The following is a 25,518-nucleotide window of genomic DNA, read 5'->3' as shown; positions in this document are numbered from 1 at the left end:
AATCCTCTTTTTTTACATATTGCATTACATTGCATTACATTGCATTGTGTTACGTCGCGTAACACTCTACACCAAAGTGAGACCGATGCCGCCGATTTGTCATGGGAAATGAACGTTTGTGTGAACTTTATTATAAGTAGCCTGCTCGCGTCAAAAAGTTTGTTGAATAGAATCAAATACCAGCAGGAAGCCGATTCCGTTAGCACCGCATTGAAAAAGTACTGTTCGGCAAATTGGCCTTCGAAAATTGGTCTCGCTAATCACGTGCTGACGTAAAAATGTAAAACTGAAAAAATATACTCCTAACTTATTTCTGTGCTTATTATAAAATCGAATCGTGCTAACTATTCATTCTTAGCTAGTCAGGGATTAGTCCAGGTTGCATATATCTAGCTGTTACGTCGCGTAACACTCTACCTAGCCCAGGCCACACACCGCGGGCAATATGGCAACCAGATGTCTTCGGATACTCGCAGCGTATCCTCCATAGTTTCAAGTCCCTGCCATAAATCTCATCGATTTCCTAGAAAAGGTCCTTCAAACCAAAAAAACGTCTGTTTCCGAAGAATTTCCAAGGACTATTGTCTGCCACGGCGTGACAAGGGAAAGTTAGTTTTTCTCACGTACGCTGCAACTTTCCTCCCACTAACTACTTTCTCTCGAGGGCGGTTAAGACCCTTCGTTTAACCAATTAACAACGAAGGCTATTCCCTCACTCTCTTAACTAACATCGGCACCAACAAATCCGATGGTCCCGTGCGCTAGACACACCCATCCTTAGCTTTCCTCCGAGACAGCATCGTCTCCCAAGACAGTACTGATTTCACATCCTTCGAACGGGCAACATCCTTCGAGCGGGTATACACATTCCTTCGAGCGGGTATACACACCCGCAGATCAGTCACTCACTCATCTCGCACGCACCAGTGTAACTACCTACTTTATAAGTTAGTGGAATAAACGGTGAAATATAACTTACTACTGTGTCATATTCATTCAACCACCTCTGTTATCTTAATCGAAACAGGGGAACGACTACTTCGCGGCGTCGATTCAACGAATCGTAGCGAGAATTTACGCCTCTCGCTGACGCGTTTTCCCGGCGACCGCGACTCTCCGCGAACGGTCGTAACAGCATTGCATACTGCAAAATTTGAATTTTTGAATTTTTGAAAATTTGAATTTTTGAAAATTTGAATTTTTGAAAATTTGAATTTTTGAAAATTTGAATTTTTGAAAATTTGAATTTTTGAAAATTTGAATTTTTGAAAATTTGAATTTTTGAAAATTTGAATTTTTGAAAATTTGAATTTTTGAAAATTTGAATTTTTGAAAATTTGAATTTTTGAAAATTTGAATTTTTGAAAATTTGAATTTTTGAAAATTTGAATTTTTGAAAATTTGAATTTTTGAAAATTTGAATTTTTGAAAATTTGAATTTTTGAAAATTTGAATTTTTGAAAATTTGAATTTTTGAAAATTTGAATTTCTGAATTTTTGAAAATTCAAATTTTTGAATTTTTGAAAATTTGAAAATTTGAATTTCTGAATTTTTGAAAATTCAAATTTTTGAATTTTTGAAAATTTGAAAATTTGAATTTCTGAATTTTTGAAAATTCAAATTTTTGAATTTTTGAAAATTTGAAAATTTGAATTTCTGAATTTTTGAAAATTCAAATTTTTGAATTTTTGAAAATTTGAAAATTTGAATTTCTGAATTTTTGAAAATTCAAATTTTTGAATTTTTGAAAATTTGAAAATTTGAATTTCTGAATTTTTGAAAATTTGAATTTTTGAAAATTTGAATTTTTGAAAATTTGAATTTCTGAATTTTTGAAAATTCAAATTTTTGAATTTTTGAAAATTTGAAAATTTGAATTTCTGAATTTTTGAAAATTCAAATTTGTGAATTTTTGAAGTTGAAGCTGAAGTACTAAAGTACTAACGCACTAGAGTACCAAAGTACTACCAAAGTACGGAAGTATTACCAAAGCACTAAGTACTAAAGTACAACTTCGGTGTAACACAAAATGAATATTTGTTATGAGATGACTACGAATGAGTGCGACCTGAGACTCTAGACGGATTATCGCGTATATGGATGGATTTGTCGACTCGCTGTATTCGAATTGCTGACCGCTTGACGAGATGCTTGATTGAGACCGACTGATCTTCTGGTGTAAACCCGATCGAAGGATGTTGACTGTTCGAAGGATGTAAAATCAGTGATGTTCGGACAAAGTGAAATTTACGTCCCCCGAAGCGAGAGCCGCACTGAAATATTATCGGTTTGCTTCGAGCTCGCGTTTGCATATTCATGCGTGGTTGGTCGACAAGGAGGGAAAAAACTATAACGTGGCAAAGGGAAAAAAAGAGAGGGGAAATGATAGAAACGAAAACAGGGAAACTGTAGAACGAGAAAGTGCGCGATAGGGAGACAAAAGAGGATACGGAAGAACTTGACGGGCTACAGAAAAATATAGAAAAACGGAGTCTCAGAAGACCTTGCAGAGAAGTATATAGCGGTAGAAACCGAAATAGAGAAACATAGCGGGCAAGAATGTGAACGCGGTGATTTCAGAGAGAGGAGTAAACAAGAATTTAGTGAAATGAAGAAAAATACAGAGAAGAGAAACACGAGGAAGAGTGGCAAGAGCAACGAGATACAGGGAGAACTACACGAGGACCCGGACAGAAAAATAGAGATGGGACAATGGTTGACATGGAAATAGAAAAAATGCGGTAGAAGAGCGAGTGTAAAGAGAAGAAAAGATATAAAAGGAGCTGAATTTTCGCACGTGTCGTCGATGACTTGCTAGTTTCACAGACAAATCTATTCTTTTCATTCTTTCGGTTTATTTAGAGATGTAGCCATATACGTACGCTGTGGTAAAACGCTGAATCATCGTTGCCGAAAAATGTCATTGTCCCCTGCGTAGAAACGTCTACGTGATGCATTAACAGGGTTAAAAAGAATATTTCTACGCGAGAATATTTATACGAAATGGGACGACGAAAAATGGCGCGCGTTAGAAGAACATTAGTCACTTATGTGAATAGTGAATCAGACGATTGGAAAAATGGCTCGTTGTTTTGTAGCCACTTTATGAGTTTATTCATGCATAGCGCTGTTGAAGAAAAATTTCAGCAAGGAATGCCAGATATTTCAGCAAAGTCTGTGTTCTTTATGGAAGATGTTTGAGGGTACAATAGTTCTACCCTTGTATTATATTTTTCTTAACAGCGAACATACGTGGTACTTTCATTAGATGAGCAAGACTTTGTGGAATTCGTATAAAACAACGCGGAAATTTGATATGTAAAAGATGCAAGAGAGAGGCGAATTTGATGAAAAGGGAAGGTAAAGTACCAACAATTTAACAAAGCAACACTATTGCTCCTTCGACCGTGATTAATTATATAGAAAATCTAGAATGCTAGTAATTTAACAAGTAATTTGAAGTTTTGTTACGTGTTTCTTCCAAGAAGAAATTTCACAGTTCTGTTAAAATTTGATTGTTGCTGACTGTGAAACAAAAAATGTTCCCAGACATCTGTGTCACGTTGGGAAACCTGCAACATTGTAGTGGCCAGAGTATCACGTAGGATTCCCATGTACGTGGCTGTATCTAAACTCGTAATCGAAATTACTTCTTGTTATTGTACGTCTTCTTGCCGCAGAGAACGTGCTGACGAACATGCACCGGTTATGCGATTAATTGTTATTCGATACTTATGTCCAATAAATGCAATTTCCAATAGTTTTCGAACATTTATGGCATTTCTCTAATTTTACGACTGTTTTCGTTGCATATAACGAGTTTCGATGTAGCTAACGTGAAGGATACTAACAATGAAGGATTCAGAGAGATGGAAATGAATGTTGAAATGAAATGATTTAATTAATAATTGTCGGAATGTTCGAATGGTAGGTAAAAAGTTTTAAATCGTTATTGCACGTTTCTTTGGTTCACGAGGACTTCTTTGAACTAGCGACGAAAAATCGAGGTGGTACTCGTGAAAAGAATGGTTTGGTAGAAAATTGACACAGTTCCCTGCAACGAATGTAAAATACAAAAGAAAGAATATTAACGCGGACTCATTAAGTGGAAGCACTCGGAAGGAAGGCAGCTTCCTGTTTAATGTTTTAATCGCAACCTTAAAGCTCACGAAGAGCAGAATTTAGAAGTCGGTCACCGTCATAAAAAATTACTATTCATTTTTTAAAAGCTTCGGTTGATCAGGAAGTACCAACAGGCTTTAATTAACGGAGACCGCGCCACGAAAAATATTGGCGCTGTTTCGAACCGAGATAGACTGACGAAAGCGTGATTCAATTTCGTAAAATACAACCTGGTCAACTATAACGAATCGAATATTTAAAAACTCGGTGGAATGAAATCAATCGAACTGAAATCAATGGTGTCCAATGGTGCAAACCGCAAAACCGACAGCAAAAATAACAATAATTATAGCCGCGTGAACGTTTCGAAGCGGAAGAAAACAGGGAAAAAGATTCAGTCGGCGTAAACGTGTGTTCGATGTCCAGGTAAATTCTCAATTACACTCATAAATGTTTCATTGCGACCTTTTTGAATATGTAAGCGTATCCGTATCGTAGTTTTGCTCGACTGTTATCGATTTGTATCTGTTGATCTTGTATCACTTTGGCAACGGATAAAGATGCGGTAATAAAAATATAATTCATTCGTAAAACACGATCGTGGGAACTCGGCGATATAACACCACGGGAAATACAATTTTTTTCATTCGTAAATTTAAATTCCATACTTTCATTTTTCCATGAGATAAACCTATATTTCAACTCTGGGAAAACAGAAAAAAAATCGTTGGGTTTTTCCAATTTTGCACAAACCTTTGTAAACCACTGGCATATATCAAAGAACCACTTTAAAATCCCTTGTATTTAATTTCGCGATTGAAAAATGCCTTGAATCTCGATGCGCTAGCCGTCGGTATGAAGAGTGAATTGCGCCCTCCGCGTTCGCTGTTCTTCGTTAATCCGTAAATTTGAATATCGTCAATCCGTGGCTCGATCAGAAATTCGGCGCAAGCGTAGAATGCCGCCCCTGCGATGGTATTTGAAAAATATTTTCGCACTAATCCTCGGCCTCGTCTGTTCCCTCTCTGTCATACTTCGTTTCTTTTTGCTCTTCGGCCCACATCGTTCATGAATATGGAAAATCAGACCTTTCGGTGACGCGATCCGCATCTCTCTCTCACCTTTTTCCGCATTTTTTTTTTTTTTTTTCGTTCGTCCCGCGGATCGCAAATTGATTCCGCGCAAGTGGTGCCACGTCGCTGTTGATTCAAAAGGTGAAAGAATTAGTTTGCATTGGGGCCCGCTCTCAGATCAAAATTCAACCATCGCTGAATGGTCGCCGTCGTGGAGAAGAAAATGATTATTTTCGCGCGGTTCACCTGAGGTTAAGGAAATAATACGTACGACAGCTTTGTCACGACATTCCAAACAGAAGAGTTCGGAGAATGATTCACCGCTGCATCGATGACTTTTCATTTTCATGTCCTAAAGTTTCGCTATTTTATCTTCCGAGAGTTATTCCGAACTAAAGTGGGAATTCTTACGTACAAACGTTTTAGAAGAAAAAGTAATACTTTCCAAGCTGAAAGTCGGTTTTGTTCAACAGGATCTTAAAGATCGAAGTCGTATTAAAATTTTTACTTGTAAGACGATTTCTTATCTCGTGTTCAAATAGAAAGATATCAGTAATGAAAATGCCAAGCATCCTTAACTAATCAGTTTGATGTTCATAAGAAAAAACGTAGGGTCGATAGGTAGAACTAGCACTTCAACCATCGATCAAGAACTCTACTCACCCAGTTCTGACAAAGTTGGCGAAGTACTGTAGGATGCTCTCGGAGAGTGCTACTTCAGACCTGGTGTAGTTTCTGGGGAAGTGACCGAAACCGTCCACCAACGGTGCTCCGAAGACGAATGGCAATTCCTCGCCATGGACAGAGCCCATCTTCTGAAAGCAAAAACGAACGGAACTGGTTAAGTTCACTCTTCAATGAAACATCGATGAACTTTCATCTGAATCGCAGTAGACATTGGTCGCATGATAATTGAAAGATATAGGTTAGCTTGTATTTCAAGAGGAACATAAATAGAAAGCTATTACTTGGAATCTAACTTTGAATTTTGCGAATAAAGAGCATGTTTAAACCACCCTGGTGACCCATTTCTCATCGCACACCCAACTTGCAGAATCCCAATGCCACAACCTTTCCGTAAGCCAGAAACTACAGCTACTCGTCGCGTTTCCTCGCTGCTTGGCAATTATTCGCTCGATGGAGAAATCTACGAGGCAGTAATGCGTTGCTTATCGGCCCCAGGAGGGATTTACGAAACGGTAGACCGGATTCTGCCACAGCCTCGATCACGTTGGATACGTCAGCTGTCGGTAATTCAATTTCTTCGGGCTTCGAGCCCTTTCGCCTGGAATTACCGACACCCATCTCAGCCCTTTCTGGCCATTGCAGGATGAAACAACGAGTCGTATGATATCTAGAAGAGGCGTGCAATGCCTCCACTGATACCATTTTCTAGTAACGGAAAGACCGAACGTTGTGAGAAAGAGTAGCTGAGTTGGTAACAATTCTAAAGGGATATACTTTGATATATCTTAAGTTTTCTGGAATTTGTATTTGTAGAAACGAGCAGATTTTCAAGACAGAATTTCTCTCGGTTATTCGCTATCGATTCGCCGATTACAAGATAATTAGTAGAGACTTTGGGAGGAGAAGTGATTCGGTAGATAGAATAGGGTCTTGTCTGACTAGATATGGATTTGTACTACTTGGTACTTAGAAACTTGCACTTAATTAATCTCGTAGCTCACTATCCACGATCATTATTACATCATTCAGTTAGCAGTTAGGTATGCATAAAATTAAAATACATCCTTATTAATGGCTTCTCGTTCTTTCATAATCTCAACTCAATGACTTCGTTAAAAAAAGGGGGTGGGGGATGGGGAAGACATCGCTCCTTCATCGTCGGTCGTTAATTTCATCAATTGCCTACTATGTTTTCTTCCGAATGAGGGTAGGATTTTCGAAAGAGCCAAATTACACGGTTGACGAACAATTAGCGTTGCTAAAGACCAGCTACACTCATTCTTGGACAATGTTGCCCCTCGATCGGCAGTCTTAATGGACGATTAACGTGAATCACGACCGACAGTGAATTCCTTCGTTAACGACGCCGATTTCCTGTGGCTCTGGCGTTTCCTATTATGCTCGTTAATCCGACAAATCACCCGATTTTCATTTCTCCGCTCGTTCGTCCTTATTGTTATCGACCATGACGTAGGGTCCATCTTAAACACGTTCCGTTCTTCCTCCATCCTCTTCTTGTCCTCTTTGCGTTTCTTCTTTTTTTTTGTTTTATTAGCGCCATTAACAAGAAGATTGTTTTACTGCCAGAATTGTATTCTCGCCTTAATAAAGTGAAGTACCAGCCATAAAACTGCTCTTACTAAATTGCTGTTTCTCCTCTTTTCACTCGAATCAAGAATGCTCTTACAATAAACTAACTTACAATAGCTTGCTCTTACAATAAACTAACAATCTAATCATGGATCTAACGACTCAAGATGGAAACCGTTCAAACGCGATGGAACTCGTTTTTCACGAACGTTAGGGAAACAGTCGAAAAATGAAATTTTTACTCCTCCCCAGAGAAGCTGGCCATCCATTAAAAACAAAGCAACGGCGAATGGGACGGATTAAATTTTGTTCGCTGCGGAAAATTGCTTTTTTGTCGACCATTGGTTGCCGCTACGGCGACCGACCGCTGGAAAATAGTTTCAGCTTCGTGGAAATGAAGTTCGTGGCCGCAGTTTCTGGTTCGCCGACAATCGGTTCGCGTTTTCGGCAACGGCGTGCCAAACTTTCCGCCTGCTCCAACCGGAAGATACGCCTTTCTGATTGCGACAGGGTAAATAAGCAGCCAGAGAAGAAATTACTTCACGCTGTTGGTTGGTCGAGGAAAAGTTGCTCTTTCTATGACCCTTCGAAAAAAGTTTCACGTGCGCAACTTTCATTGCGAAACGTTTTACGATCGGCGAACTTGGTTTGCAAGATTACAGTTACTACGAATGCATAAAAGCGTTCCTTTCATTGAAACGAATAAGCACGCAATTTGCTAAACTAAGACTAGATTGTTTCTCTGTTTCTTTGCGTCCCACGATTTTTAATCCTTCCTCGCTTTCGTAAGTACCAGGATGAATAATTCATTAGTTTTCGAGGACTATTGCGTTAGGACAATCAAGCAAATAACCATCGGTTAGAGGACGAGTGAGATAGCGGTCTGCCAAAGAAAGGACATGGATCACGGCTTCTCAGGATTCCTCAGCCCGATATATTGCCTAATGAAATTAATGTTATCCAGAGAATTGTGGCTTCTAGTCAACGCTTGCGGAAACCGGCTTGCGAAACAATTTCGATTCGAGTTCAGTGCCGAATGGAACAGTGACGAATACTCGACACGGACTTCTCAGCGTATGGCTATTTTGAATTCAGCTACAGCTATTTCTCTGCTGCGTCTTAAGGGAAATTTAATAGCGAGGTTAGTTGATTTCCTCGACTAATTTCGATAAATGACCCATCAGTTCAATTGTACTGGCGCAAGTATTGGAACCTGGAAGATTTTGCTACATGCGATTGGATAAAGTGATACGTTTCAAGGCTACTATACTTAGTATTCGAAAAATCGATGGTGAAGTGGTACTTAAAATATGTGGTCAAATGTTTACATATACTACTGAAGAAATAGAATAACATCGTGGCTAATCATACGTCCAGTGTATTGTGTCTTGATTTTTAATTTTCAAGATTATTCATTTGGAAAAAGTCACGCGTTTGAAATAATTTGATAAGACATCGGATGATATAAGTGGAATAATTTCTAGCTCAAACAACACTAGCAACGTCGATTAAAATTATCAGCTCTCCGGTCCCTCAAGCTTTGACTATTTAAACGCATACACAGTCGGATGAAATCGAGTTTCTTGAACGATACTAAAAAGTCGTTCGCTAAGGACACAGGTTAGAGATCGTTTGGAGAAATAACATCTGATAGAACGATACATTCCTATACGTAGATTACTTTAACGAAGTCCTGCTGCATTTGTAAAAGAATCCTGATTAAATCCAGAAGATTTAGCGATAGCTCGATCCGATAGTTCTCCTTTTCGAAAAGGAGTACGCCAATTTCGAACAGCGAGCAACGAAACGGGAATAAAGCGAAAGAGCGAAAGAGCGAAAGAGCGAAAGAGCGGCGGCTTAGGTAAATAAGACTGGGCATGAAGACTGTCGGAAATAAGCTTAATAAAATAACGAGTTGATACTAGACGAGCCCGGATCCGTTCCGCTTCTCGGATCCACCGTTTTAAAGAGGTCACTGCAATGCACGTAACAGCTGGCTTTCCACTTCACCGACCGGTCCATGTCTTAATTGAGGATTTTTGCATTCCGTTGAGTGTGTTTCTGTGAAGATCCTTTATTCTAGCCGCGTTGCTACGATAATTGACTGGATTCGTTGAAAATAGAGAATCAATGTTTGCGAATCTCATGAAAGTGAGACACGAGTTACAGAAAAAGAAAATATTAATTGAAAATGACAAACGTTAAAAAATTTTTTTTTATTCTCTAAGTAGGATCGTTTAAGACAATGAGATTTTTAGCAACCAGTTTCGTGATTTCCTAGAGAAGGAAAGAATTTCGCACGAAAGCAGGAAAAATTCGCCTCGTTCTTTATTCGTACGTAACGGATGAGGAATTTCCTTGTAGCACTCTGCTCTGACTTTCGAGATCAATTATTCTCGGCTCCGAAGGAAGGCGAAAGGAACAGAATAAAAAGCCACCAGTCCTTTTTAAATCAAGCAAAAAGTTTCGTGCCTCGGCACAGAATTATTCCCGGAGATGGACCAGCGACAAAAGGGAGAATCGGTTAAACTCAGTCCGGAGATCTATTGTCGTCTTCAACGTCTAGATTCTCATCTTTTTCTTTCGTTTCTCTTTAGAAAATGTACTTCATATACGTGGTACTATCGTACGTTCAATAACGTCCAGCAAGCAGTCAAGCTCACGTATCACGTATCACGTTAAAATTGAATTGACAGATAATGAACAGAAATATCCCTGATGTGGATTTAATTTATAAATATTTTAACTGAGAGGTGTATCTCACGATATTTCTTTCCATACTGAGATGCTATAAGCTTGTAGCTTAAGTAAAGTATTGTCCGGACAAACAAAGAAATAAAATGGAATGGCAGGAAGTTGAGCGGCTGTGCGAGTAGAATAGGAACATACATGATCAGACCAAGCGGCGCACCAGAGTTTTAGTGGACATTTCGTGACGACACAATTATTTTAAATCAATTAAATTTCAATAGAATTGTATAGATGAAATTTTAATATATAGAAGGTTCTCAGAACTTGTATGAAATATAGTATAATATATTTAAAATATCTGTTTAGGTATTTAAATCATTTTGTGACTGGTGAAATTAATTATTTAAAGAGAAATTATTTATTCAAATACTACATTGCAAGCTCTAATTTTCTGCTTCACCATGGAACTAGCAACTGCGAAATTTAAAGACGGAAGGTCGACACAGCTGTACCTGTATTTTAATTCTCACTGAAAATTCACAATGTTCAATTCGTGGAATCGACTCACACCGATTACGGGGTTGGTTCCCACGACGCGTAACGTCATCACGTTGCACCGCATAGTCAGGGACAGACGATTTCCCCTGCGACGTCGTGTGTTTCTCGTTTGTTTCGTAGGCAACACTGGTACAGCCTGGACGTAGCGGAATTCTCGAGTGAAAGTTACATCATAATGGCCCAAGTTCGTCCACGCCCAAGAAGCGTTCCGCGAATATTATGTCGGGAATGAAGAGACGTCGGGAGGTGCATCGTGACGCTTTTGTAACGAGGTCGAGTTTAATGACGGGGAAGCAACGACCGCCACGACGCGCGCCACGACGACATAGAAACGCAAATTTCGCATATTATTTTCAAACCGTTCTTACCCTGTAACGGCTTATTTTCTTTTTCTAATTGTTTAACCGTGAAATTAACTTTCGCATATTTTAAATTCCTTTTTCTTCGTGCTTCGAAGCCGAACTTTGTTAATGAAACATCTTAAACTTCGTTGCATTTTCACAGAAATACCGCAACATGTACAAGTTCACAAAATTCCACTCCCGTGTTTGTTCATTAGTCGACAAATAGTGGCGTTAAGCGTACAGCCTGCAACGATAGCTCGTCGCTTAATCGCTGAGGGAAAGTTACGTAATGTAAGTCGGTGGATTCGTCTGGCAGAGTGTTCGGTTAATACTCGCGATACGAAGGAAAGGAGCTTCCCGCGTTGTCTTCGTAACTGTGCTGTAAGTTCAGCAACTGTATGAACAGCCAATGCAATTGTCGCCGAAAACCCCGGCGGACTGCTCAAGCTTCTCCGCGCGATACGTTAACGCACTATCTCCCGAACACCTTCCTTTTCCCAATAAAATGGGCTGTTCCGGTTGTCTGTGAAATTTTGTCGCTATATATTTTATCTATTTTAATCGTCTTAGAAATGTCGTTCTCACATATTCTTACACTGTCAGATTTCTGAAAAACAAAATATTAATTAAAAAGTTTTTGCAACGGTTTATTTCTGGTTTATTCGTGGCACGATGTGAAATTAATTAAGGATTAGTCTTTCCTGAGTTGTATGTAGAAACTTTAATAGGTTTTGTTTTAGTCGCATAACACACACATGTTTGTATTTTGTAATTGGAATCCGCAACAAAATTGTATTAGCTGTTAATAAAAGAAGCAGAAAACAATATCACAGCATCTAGAAAAGATCCGACTAAAGACACGAAAGAATGAAATAAATTGGCCTGAATTTCGCCTCATTTGTCGTTAGGAACGCGTGAACGTGAAATATACTGGTGTGAATGCACTGAACGCTATGGTGACGCGCTGTTTCGAAAGGCAGCGAATAGACATTGGTCGCCACCGTGCTGGTTCGTCCCAAGCGTTAATTACCGTACCATCTAATTTAGATTAATTCATCATATTTTAATCTCCGAGCTGCGCTCGCGTTTCACGCGAAATCATAACGCGACAATGCCTTCGTCGTTCCGCGTTTGCATTATCGATTGTTAATTACTCGCCAGCATTTCTGATTTTCTACACTATATGAACCTTCGCTTGTTTCGAGAGTCAATGAGAATTCAAAAAGTTCACCACCGATTCCAGAGACGCGAATTCGATTGCAATTTTTGCTCTCTCCGAGGAACAAACGAACAACGACAAAAGAGTAATGAACAATGAATCGACGATGAATGCGTTCGAGAAATTGGTCGGACAAGCTTTAATTAAGTAAGTGAATAATGGGTCGATTGAAAATAGTAGAAGGTTGGCTTGCGCATTCCTAACCGTGTATTGCGTCTTTCGCAAGCGTTCCTTTTTTTAAGCAACTATACGATTGTATCGAATAAAAAAATCGAGGAAAATTACATAAAAGTATTTTGAGAAGATAACTTCTAACAGGAGGGAAAGTAACGCATAAATTATTTCATTTAAATTCCTTTCAATAACGAATACATGTAAATGGGTCTGCAGGATAGAACGAGGTACAAAATAAGATAGGTAAAAGTCCGATAATTGGCTGAACAAGTACACCAATTAACGAGAAAGCGAGATAATGAGCCGTCAAGTGGTGGAACAACTGAAAAATTGGATAATAGTTCATCGATCAAATTTGTTGAGCTAAATGAATCGGCAATATGCAAATTGACTAATTTCGAGCAGTATGGCTCGTTGAATAAATAATCTGTCGATCGAGTACTAAAAGGCACGAATTGTGTTTAAACAGCTCGGCGAGAAAAAAGAAGAAAAACCGTACGATTTCCACGGTAATACATTCGACACAAAGTTGTGGACAAGGTTCGTAGGAACGAAGGTTAAAGCAATCCCAGTCTCTTGCTGGTTTTATTTGCTATTATTTCATCGTGTCTTCACCACGGATAGCACAGCGTTTCTCTAGTCCTTAACTGTGTTAGGTCGGTAAACAGGAGCGTTTTATCGGCCAATAGAACCCGCGAAACTACCCTCGGGGTGATTCCCACGTCGGATCCGGCCGGCTCTTGCTGTTTTATTACGCGGTCAAAGCGATTTTAAATCACCCCTGGGACGCTCTAGTGCCGTTGAAAGGTTTCGTTGTCTTTAGCCTCTTGGTGAAGTAAGACGAAACCCTTAGTTTCTGTAAGGAATCTGGGTCACGATGGTTGGCGATCTTTAATAATTCCCTTATAACGGATTTTCTGACGACTCTTTGTTCCAGACGACGTCACGATTCACGAAAATCCGATTCCTACATCATCGATATAAATTTGAGAAAGATATTATCGATTAAATGCTGCATTGGTATTAAAAGCTCTTCACTTTTCTAGTGTTTCATCGAGGAAGTTAATTAAATAAAGATGGAAAATAAATTAAGGTAAAAGAATGAACAGCTCATTAAAATTCATCAACCGTAAAATCTTTCATAGACTAATTATACTGGTTCGAGATTTAATTAAATTTATTAGAGAATATCCGATATTGAATTATATGTTCGAATCCTGACTTTCATCAATATGATCATACACGTTCGTCAAATTTTTCTGATATTTGACTCCTAGAAAGTTTCACGCCATTCGATGACTCTCACGATATCGCAAATTCCCGAAAGATCTTCCCGCTTTTCTTCTTGAGTCGGGGTTTTCAGGTCAACCAAGTTTTGTCGCCCGCGAAGACTATCCTTTAATGGTACGTTGAGCTTTCGTGTTTCTCCATTCGATTGAATTTCTTCTCCCTCTTTTCCCGTCCGAGTTTCCGTTGGAACAGCTTCGATCTCCATTTTGTGGATCATTACCCTTTTCGTGACGCCGTGTTCAGACACTCGAGAGACATGGGATTTCCTTAAGCTCGTTACTTTCTCACTCTTGGTTACGATTGTTACCGGAAACATCGTTTTGTCGAAACCTTTCGAAACGTTTTGCTATTGTAAATCATTAACGTGATAGTCCTTCATCTTTGCCGTAAAGCATTTCGGTGAAAAGTCGCTGAACCCTTCGAAGTCTCTAAGGCAGGCTACGACAACCGAATAACTTTCCATTTTCCAGAAATAACCTCTCCTAGAAGGATAAAACTGTTCCAAACAATTCGAGAGCTTTTAAAACAACCGAAAAACCTCTACAACCGCTGAAAGATTCTGTGAAATCCGCGTAAAGGGACAAAGTTCTCACCCTCTTCTAGCGGAACAAAGGTACTCTGATGACAAACAATTTCACGAAATGACAATTTATTGAATTCAACAACGTTCAGCCTTGTCATGGAAATACTTGAAAATATTGTACACCATTTATCGAACGTATCTCTTAGCATTTCTCTATAGCTTTTCTGTATTTCGTCCTTTTTTAATTCATTTAATTTGTTTTTTATTCGAAGTTAGCAGCTAGACATTTTTGTAACTTCAATAACCTTTAACGAATTATAAAGCAACTTCGCTATCATCGATGATTAAATTTGGACGAGGAAATGTCTTCAGTCAGCAGCCATCGTTCCATAGTTCCCCATAATCGACGCTTCATTACTTTGGAGATCGTCAACGGCGAAGAAAAGATCATCTGCGACAAATCCCTTCCTTCCGCGTATTACACAGATCTTTCTTACGTTATCATTCTCTTGAATTCTTTCCTACAGGAATTTAATTCAGCGACGATCATCTTCGTCGCGTAATACCGAACTAATCTTGCAGAAAACGGCGCAGAAGCCGCGAACAACAAACAGCTCGAACAGTTTCAATCTTTCAAGTCGTAGTTCACGAAGAAGGCGAGATCCTTCCTTCGAATGGCGTACCTATCTGGCTTTTCGCAAAATTGAAGGCGTCTCGCGGTGGGCCAATTGAAAAACCGGTACGAGCGGTGCTGTGTCCGGACTTTTCCATTTAAATTTAAATCCGTGGCGGTGCGAGCGCGGGTCAACGCGCTCGTACTATGCCGTGCAATAGGAAACCTCGTTGCTGAAGCGGCTAGAAAATGCGGGGGAAATTGGCAGTCGGGTAAAGTCGCGCTACCGAATCACGAGAGCGTCGCTGAACGAGAATTGTTTAACGACTAGGGGATTTCTTTTGATGAAAATTCGAAAGAGGCGAAAGTTACTATTGTTAGATGATCTTTCTTAACCTTAGTGTAGCATAGTGAACTTCTGCATTGCCTACGCATTTTTGTTTCAGCTGCTTCGAGAAGCTGACTGTTTTTCGTTATTCACGCTTTCTGATGCGAAAGAAACTAACGTTATTCGATCGTAGATCTGAACTTTCTTCTAATGATTCGTATGTTAATAAAATTATGTTTGTCAAACTCCATCTCTAATATCTTTCATGACGTGGGTTTACTTTTAAATTCAAAATCCAGTAAAGGTATGTCGACATCGCTTCGATATAGACGATTTTAACATACAGAAAGAAATGCAAATTCTGTCCTAATCAAAGTGCAAATTAACTTTAACACGGACCAGCCTAGGGAACGTGAATACCGCTTTCTCGTTTCGATCATTACCCTGCTCGTTTTCTTCGGGAAAGCTGCCCGTTCGTCGACGCATTAAAGTCTCGCATAATCGGATGCCAGCAGGCTTAACTGATCAGTGTCCATTACACGCTTCCAAAGGAGTAATCCGAGCAAAGTCAGCCATTATCGTTCACCGCGTTCTCGTTCTGTTTCGCTAAAGAGCTGCGAACAGCTACTTATCGAGCGTTTTACAGACATTCCAACGGATGCGCGTGTTGCTTACAAAGCTACCTTCCTTGGTGGATACTATAGTTATACGTTGCTATTTCCTCGCAAAAGCGAATTTTTTTTATGGATTTATGCAGCGTATTGCCCAGGTTGAATTTCCCGTTTTGTTCTCGATTCTAATCCAGCTTAGTTGACCCATTTTTGTGGCTGAATATGCAAATTTTTAGCTTGGCTTAGACCCCGAAACGTGGAAGTTTCTCATAACGAGCGGTTTCGATAGTATACTAAACATTACAATTGTTCGGTTTGAAAGAAACGTTCAAATTATTATCGTGAGTAGTTATCTTTTCAAAAAAGAGAGATAGATAATCGGAATAACGAATGGAGCAATCGGCTCGATCGTTTCGATGGTAAACTTTACGCGCTTTCAAGTTTTCGCCGAAGCTCAAGTTTCTAGTTCGCGGAGTAATTAACAAACAGCGTTCTTATTCAAAGTGTAAAACATCGCAAGGTCGATTGTAGCTGTATGTAGCACACGGCCCGTATGTTCTTGCAACTTACGACGCGGCATTTAGAATGCAATTCTGCTGGAACGACGCTTCTTGCTTAGGAATGCGTTGCCAGGTAATTGCAGCATTAAACTGTCTAATTCTAAACACTGTTTTAGATCCCATTTCCATTTTACGCCATTGTAAAGTCTTTGGAAGATGTATTTAATTATAGACCTGTTCCAATTAGCTTTGCAATTCCACACGATTTTTCTTCTATCGATCACAGCAATTTCATAACTGGAATCTTCATAGTTAGATATGCCAATTCTGTATTATACATGTACGAAATATTGATTAAATATACGGAAATATATTGACGAAATATGATTCGAGTAAATTGTTTTGAAATTGTCGATGTTCATTTTTGCCCGGAAAAACTTAATTTCGTAAAACGACGGAAAAATTTAATTCCAGCTATTGTTTCAATTCGTCAACAGTAAATTGACCGATCGTGCTTGCAGTCGTGTGTTATTTAAAATCAATTTACTACTTACTCCTTTTCCGCATGGCTCGCGCTAAATAGAAACGGTTAGAATTAATCGAATTGATTAATCAATCTGAAACATTAATTCATTTGATTAAAACGTGAAAAAACGAACGATAATCTTTATGTAAAATTACTCACGTTGATTTCGTATTCGTTCTGAAACGTCGATGACATTTAATCTTCGCAAGTACGTTATATTTTATACCAAAATTCCCATTTTACAAGCATTCCCTTGTCCCGTGAAATCTTTATTAAAACGTTATACGCTCAAGTTTTTCTACAATTTCTTTTTCCCAATTTTAGCTTAATTTAATGTACAGACATCTGTAGTATTTTGCATATAGCGTTCTGAACCGCTGAACCTTTTCTTACCCCATACAAATGTAGAATCGTATAGTATTTTTCTCAAAGCAGAATTCGTGATTTGTGATAAAACGTTGCGGCAAAAAATTAATGGATTTTTCTTTCGATGTTTAAGGAGAGAAAGTCTTAAAGTCATTTAATCTAGCGGCTTATAAGGTGAATGAAAGAGGAAATGGCCACGTGCTCCACGTATACGACAGACGAACGAAAGGTTGCCGTAAGTGGCTATTACAAGAGCTCATAGCCTCGTTCTCGAACGTATGATCGAGTCCGGTGATTCGATTTCATTGGCGATTCGCCATGAAACTCGAAACGAACTCGCGACATCCGATTTACTTAGTATTGCCTTCGCATCCCTTGGCTTCGTTCCGCCTCTTGCAATTTTGTTTCGTCTTCCGGTGGATAAATGAATCGTAAATCCCTTTTCCGTTACCCTCCTCTTCCGTTCATTTTCCGCCTGTATACATTTATTATGAATTTAATATTCATATATATCGTTGTATATATCTACTCCGCGTGTTTACGTCTTCGTTTTAATAATTACGACGATACGAATGAACATGTCACACACGACGACGAGTAACCGCATATACGAGCAACGAAACATCCATCTTCAAGTTTACGATTATCAGGAAACAGTTTTAAGGCTATCGCAAAGCAGCTTATGCTTTGTGCAGAGGATTGTGGAACGTAGCGAAGTAATTTGTTTTCATGAAATATATGCACCGTAGACCGATTATGCATGCGCTTTACATAGCAACAGGTATGTTAGTCTCCAAATAATGCAGGTGGAAAACCCAACTCACTGGCGGTTCAAACGAATCTCATTTTCTCGCGTTCCTTTCTGCTGGGATTATCGTTGTCGATCTACAGTATTACGTTCTCGGCTAAGTTGCCGTTGGAAATTGCAACGTGCAAATGAAACGTCACTGCTAATTCGTAATTTGTTATAGAGTGAAATTTTTATCGAGAAACCATCGGGGAAGTATAGCTCATCGAGTCTATTATTAGATATCAGTAGATATTATTTATTACTCATATTGAAAATACGAATCTTAACGAAGAAACGACAAATTCTCTTTGTCACGATATTCTCTGATTATTCTTGTAGAACGGATACCAAATATCGTATCATGAAATCCGACTAACTTACATCTATGAAACTCGAACGTGTCTTCATTCTAAATCACTTAGTGACGCTTGATATCCTTTTCAATTAATCTAATGAGGAATCAATTTCAAGCTTGGTAAGAGCATGAAGGAATGCTTCCAGATGAAACAGCGGTAAAATCTTCCGTACAATTTCGTCTTGGATAGTTTTAATTAAATAATGATTCGTTTCCCTCTCATTTCTAACATTTTCTCGATTCCTCGCCACAGTTCTGATAATGAAGTTTCTCGAAGGAATATTTTCGTCATTGTAACGTCATCGATCACGTGCCAACCAAAAATGGAATTTAAAGAAGAAATCGAGAACGGAATCGCCTGCGGCTTTCACGAGGAATCGAAGAAATTCATTTGCTCGCGACCGATCTGATACTCCAGGCTCTAAGGCGAGATCTTATTTCAAGTTAAAAAGGAAAAGAAAAGAAAAAAGAAATTTCACGCAGAAAAGCGAGAAGGAATCCGAATCTTCTTCGAGAATTCGGAGACAAACTAGATATAGTCGTACACTCGTTCCATTGCTTTTTCCCAAGATTATTTGAAACTTGTACGTCTCGTGATCTATACCACGAAAAAGTTTCCTCTTCTGTCCAAGAAAGAAATTTTAATGCGATACCACTACGCTAGCGTAGCATTGCCGTGTTTGGAAAGTCGACTGAGCGTAGAATGTTGCTTTATACAGGGTGAGGCACGTAAAACAGGTCATCTGAATATCTCGGCTGTTATTGGCGATAGAAAAAAAATATATCAGATGAAACTTGCACGGCGTCGTGATACACAAATCGTTACACAAATCATAGATGGACGGATCTAGATGGAACGTGAAAATCTTCATTATTCCATTGAAAAAAAACGAAGTTGACTTTCATATGACGTCCACGCTAATAAGAAACTATTTACATCGAATTACACGCTCCTTCACACCACGTGTAAATTTGGTTTGACATATCTGTTTCTATCACCGATAACAACCGAGATATTCAGATGACTTCTTTTAGTTACATCACCCTATATATGTATGTATCTAGCTGTTTCCATCTTTTTTTACAGGAATTCTTACTCTGGAAGAAAGAACCTACATAACATCCAAAGATTTACAAAAATGTACATTTTACGATCCATTAAAAGATTTCCACGTACAATGACATTTCTGTCACACTCGTTGAATAGAGGCCAGTTTCACACAATGAAGATCGTCGCATCCTTTCCAAACGATGTTCCCCCTTGGAGAAATGTATCTCGCAGCGTGGAGAACCGGAGCAAATATTTCTTTTATGCAAAACCGATTTAACGTGCTCTCTCGCGAGTTTCAGTGGCGGCGACGAAATGATATATCGGCCGTGAGCACGTTCGCAAGAAGAGAAAGCAAACAAATACGAACCGAACGCGTAATGTCAGTAGCGTTCATATTTGTTCCTCTCTCCATTTCTGGAACTCATGCGACCACCTATCTCATATTTCCGTTTTGCACTGCCCCGGGCCAGTTAGTTTGCATCTGTCATTTCAGAGACAGCCTTGCGAACCTTACGCGCGAAATTGATAGTTATTGAAGTCCTGCGAAATTGATGGTTATTTGGAGTTGCCTCTGTTTGATCGTCGCGACCCAACATCGCCTTTTTTTCAACCAAACTGTTGGCTCATGAATTTTAGCGGCTTTCGATCGCTTTATGGCTGAAATATTCGGTGAGGAACAGGTCGGTTTTCTTGTTTAGCTAAGAGGCTATGTACGTGTTGTTTTAATCTTTACAGTTTGTGTAAAGAACGCGTAATACAAGGGCTTATCAAAGTCCAAAGCAATTATCGAGATTTAGACAACATTTCAAGTCACTTTACACCGATACCTGGCAAACATTCAAATTACAAACAAGCTTCGAAACGTTAGAGCGTGTCTCGCGATGTGCACGGGAATAGATGTACCGAAAAGGGTAATAGGATTTTCCAAGACGGTTCATACGCTTCTCAACCTAGCGAAGCGTGTTATCGCATTTAATTGTCAAAGAAAATCTTGAGTCAGTCCCGCAAGAAACATCTACGCGCGAGCAAAACTGTTTGAGAGGCTTAGGTTCGCCGAATGTCGCTTTCTCCTTGTTTCGCTTTGTTTCATTATCCGGAAGTGTGTTTTACCCTTTCCCTTGATCCTGAATCAGTTAACGTTAATATATGATATGGAATATTTTTACAAAGTCCACCGTCAAACATGTTTTCGATCTACGACAAATTGAACATTTGATCACATGCAGATGTCGAGTGCTTTACGCTTTCTTGATGTTTCGTAGTAGCGATATCTTCTTTAGCTATTTGTAAGAATATAGAGTTTCGAGTTAGAGAATGAAATTGCAATCATCGCACGAGTTAGTCTGCAAGTTCATCACGTGCTATTACAATATCGCCTACCTCTCTTTTGGATACTCATTGCAATAGGAACATGATAGACATTAATTGAAATGTTATCCTGTAAGTCGTGTAATGGGGCCCCTTCTACCAATGAGATCCAATTAGTTGGCCGTTTATTGAATTAAATGGCGAAGCAGTTCCATTATCTCACACACGAGAGTTACATTTTGTAAGCGCATTATGTACAGAATAGCCCGGTTATAACCTGATTATTTTATAACATTTTAACATTATCTACAAGAAGCCAAATATCGACAGTAATTACTTTTAATTCATTAGAGTTCTCTCTTGTTTACTTATTCACACTCTATCTGTTTAGCCCACAAATACTATTACGTTATAACATCCGTTAAACATTCTCTTAAATATAATAAAATTGACTATTCAAAATAAAATATGCATGAAACAATTAAGATAATGAAATGAATGTACATTGTACGTACGTTGCTTTTATATGAGAAAGAAAGAACAAGATACAACGGCGAATTATTTATCTCCTGAACGAGATCGTTTTCAAGTTTTCTCATCGCGGCCGCGATAATCGCTATCAGAAGATGATGTGAGAGTTTCTCAAAGTGATTGGTCGTGGAAAGAAAACCACGAGAAAAGTTATCCTTGGTCAGAAAATTTGGAGCTCGCAGGGAAAGTTCCTGCGTCGAATTGGCGAGAGTTCTCCGGGAAAAGACTCTTGTAATCCACGGCTAAAGTGAAAATTGACGTTGCGAATGGAGCCCATTTATTTTCTAACAGAAACGAAATTCGACTGAAAGACCGTTTCGGAAGATTTGCCAAACCCTTCTTATTGATATCGTCGATCTATAGCCGAAATGTACGAGGAAGAAAGTATTTTGGCTTTTGTTTTCTGCATTCAGAAGTTGATCGAAGTTCGTTAGGCAACTTGGTACTTTTTTCTCGTTTGGAAACATTTTTTTCGAATGCATTTTTTAGTTCCCATTCGTAAATTTCATTGTGGATATAGCACACTGGAAAGCGTAAATTTATGCTCGATGCTATTGAAACGGCAGGTAATGCGCGCAATTGAAGGGAAAGCGATCCACTCGGTTCCAATTTGAACAAAGAGAAAAACCGTGTAAGCTCGAATCAAATCACGTTGAATCGACCGGCCAAATGAAATTCCAACGAATCCTGGCGAAATCGACGGAATGTCGTTGCTATAAAGGACCAATAAATTTTTTCCAAGAGCATTTCGTGAGAATGTATCGTATATTGGACGTGAAAAACACTGTTTCGACATGCCAATTATTTCTACCCAAAAAATCGCCAGAATCGTCATCGTGATACAATGAATGCAATCAAAGAGGAGAAACGAAAACACAGAGTTTGTTTCTAATGCTATATACAGGCAGTCCCAGAACACGGTTTCAGCAACGTTCAATTTAAGATTTTTTAGCTAAATTGTTCTAATATCGTTTAAATATCTGTCTTACTTAACATCTATGGTAATTAGTGATGATATTAATGCCATAACTCATGGTATATTATAGTGTAAGTCGTCGTAAAATGTAAGTATCTGCGAAAAACAGATTTCCGCTACCAATCTATTATCCTCATCTATTTCTTTGAAAATAAAAATTTTCAATTCGATATAATTTTTCATTCGATCTCATATGACACAAACTGAAGAAGCGCTCGAAATTATGAACCAGCGAGTAAATATTAGACACCAGTAATTAATATTATAATTATTGTTGTAATCGTTTACAAGTTAGTCTTTCGATAAATCTAGACATTTCCCGGAGGTATGTTTCTCATAACGGATATTCATGATTGGCAATAATGATACACCGACATTCCAGTTATTTACCCAGAACGCGTATAATTATGCATGACTTTTACCTATAATTTCATCTGCGATATAAATACTCTTACAATTTTGATGAGTGAATCGCGGCTGTGTGGCAATCAATATCGGGATCAATGCAATTCTGACGGTACTAAAACAATGCCAGACTAAATATATCCTGTTAAATAACAAACTTCACCATTTCCATTATTTTCAGATTTATTCTTCTCCTCTTTATTCGTTATTTCCATTTGTGCTCTTAAATAAGATATATAGAAGTAATATAGAAATAAACCGTGATCGTGTAAGGCATACGAAACTTTCAGGCAACAATGCCCTGTTAAAGGCCAGACACCTTGCTTTACAATATCGAGTATCTGCAACGACTGTCATTTTGCGTTAAGTCGACATAAAATCGATCAACGCCGATTGCCACAGTTACAACACGCGATTAAGTCAAGAGTTCGTTCGTTCTCCTACGGGAGACGCGCAAACGCAAATTTAATTTCCCAAGATTAATATCCAGCTATATTGCGAACGTATACCTGCCGCATCCATTTCTTTATTTTCCATCCTATCTCCGGAAAATAACAGTCTGTTGCCTGTTCGTTTAACGATGCAGAGTTTTAAACTCATTTCAAAGTTTACTTCATCCAGTCTGTACACGTAAGTTCGTTTGTAGTAATCCCATATCAAAGCTTGGAATCGTTCGGTCGGCAGGTATCTGGAGGCCGTCGACCGGGCCTGCGTTGTCTCTCGACGAGTCACACGCGCAATTCCGCCTCGCGGTCTCGCATCAGGAAGATTCACTCGTCCGTTGATATTTCAATTATTAAGCATGGACACGATTCTGCGAAGTCATCAGCCTGTGGATCATTAGACCAACTGATATTTCGATAATGAAAAGGGATTCTGATTGGACATTCGCTGTATACCGTGACGCGTAACGCTTCTCTGAGCGGCTTAATATACCATAAATGTTTGAAATTTCTTGATTGGAAATACTATTTTCTCGAAGTCTGGTTGGCTTTTTTTTAATGCGAGAGTGTTGATTTTTATCTATGCTTATGACAGGCGTAAAAAATACAAGAGAAAATCGATATCGAAACATTCAGAAACTGCAACAAGTGTGTAGTAACTTATTTGGTAAATAATCCGCGAATATTTCATCTGGGCGAAAGTTTAAACAAACTGCCAGAGCTTCGTGAAAATAATGGCAAAGCGAAACGGAAACAAAGTTACTCGTCCGCAGTGACAGCAAATTATTACGAGTCCTCGACTCACAAAAAGCCACGCGAAACATGGCTGCAGGGTTACGCGTGTTGCAAGCATTCGCTATTCATTGTTCGACAAAAAATAACCGACATAAAGTCTCTTTCCCGTCGACGAATACGCGATTGATTTCAATTTATCGTGTGATTGAACAATAACCATAATATTATATTTCGAATCTCTTATAAAGCAAGCAGTTGTGAGGTCGTTTGAAAAGAAACTGAGGTCAGTTGAAATTCTCGTGTTCAATTGATTTTCGCTCTTATAACATTATCTCTCACGATATTCTGCAAATCTTTAAATTTCTTCTTTTTTTTCAACTTTCGGTACGTACAATATCAAAGTATTTTTTAAACACAATTATTTCGTGCATCAGTGGTTATACCTTGGATAATAATTATAATTCACATTCACTGACTCGACAGTAATTTTTCACATCTTACATAGTTGACATTAATGTTATAAATATTAGTTGCAACAACAAGATACCAGAAACCTACTCAAAAAATGATAAAATATAATTATTGAATTTTTCTAAACAGCACTATACATGAAACGAGTTACTATGGATTACGTCGCTTAAGATTTCGACAGCGTCAGCTGTTCTGCAATAATGCTGAACAACGAAATACAGTATCTAGCAGAAACTATACTTCCATAACAAAAACAACACAATATTTCTATGAATATAGTGGACGCTGCATTCTGTACGCTTCGTATCGTAGCTAGCATTCGACTGGGCGATGAAACTTTATAAAAAAGCATTTCAACTGTGAATCAAAACAATTGCGCTTCATGTAGTGTACATATTGCATGACAGATCCACTGTCAATAAAACGCGCGACAATAGACACCAAACGCTTTGAAATGAAACAGAGAACTCTCTATGGGGAAAAAAATAAGTGACTATAATTACGTAAATAGTATACCTCAGTTTAAGTATAATAGCGGAAATAAAAGTTTTAGAATGTAGATTGTAATATATTGAAATTTCGATGAATGGTTCACATGGCATGTGAATAAATAAAATACTGCATTAGGAGAATTCTGCCAGTTCATTGAATATGTATATAATGGATCAAAAGTATCGGAAAAATATATGGCTTTATGTTCTATAATTTATAACATATTCCCGAAACCGCAAATAGCAAAAACAGGTATTTACATTTCAATAAAATATTGTGCATATTTCACCAATAGTTAATATTACAACCATACAATAACGTAAATATAGTCAGCTGTATGTGTTACACGTCATACTTCAGTATACATTCATTCTTTGCAAAAACCCGCTGTGCTCTGGGAACAGCAATAATTTTGTAATATTGAATATAGAATTGGCGTAATTTAACACGTACCATAGCACATAGACCACCAGTGACCCATTACATGTATTACTGGGTAACTTTAGTACCAATTTAATCATGTACTAAAACAAGAAATATTCAGAAGCGTCTTATTAATACGAACGACATTAATTGCATTCGTATAATTAATAATACTTGAATACTAATACCCGATCCTTACTAGTAATAACAAATAATCTAAAATTCAATCAACAAAAAATTCTGTTTTTCAAAGTTGTTCACATTCCGAAATCACAATGACCAATGCATGCAAAGAAATACATTATCATCCGAAGAAACTTTA

At 38.4% G+C, this 25,518-nt stretch overlaps 1 protein-coding gene across 2 annotated transcripts in view; it reads right to left on the bottom strand.

Annotated features, from left to right (window-relative positions):
• Positions 1-25,518, bottom strand: part of LOC100748839 (neuroligin-4, X-linked) — a 265,718-nt gene that overhangs the window by 61,499 nt on the left and 178,701 nt on the right. For both annotated transcript variants that reach the window (XM_003487262.4, XM_033319287.1), the window contains exon 10: positions 5,860-6,011. In XM_003487262.4, the coding sequence (XP_003487310.1) occupies positions 5,860-6,011 (152 nt within the window). The remainder of the gene's footprint in view (positions 1-5,859; positions 6,012-25,518) is intronic.

This window comes from Bombus impatiens, unplaced genomic scaffold (assembly GCF_000188095.3).
Source record: "Bombus impatiens unplaced genomic scaffold, BIMP_2.2 scf_0146, whole genome shotgun sequence".
Lineage (NCBI taxonomy): Eukaryota > Metazoa > Arthropoda > Insecta > Hymenoptera > Apidae > Bombus > Bombus impatiens.
This window is presented reverse-complemented; position numbering and strand designations above follow the sequence as displayed.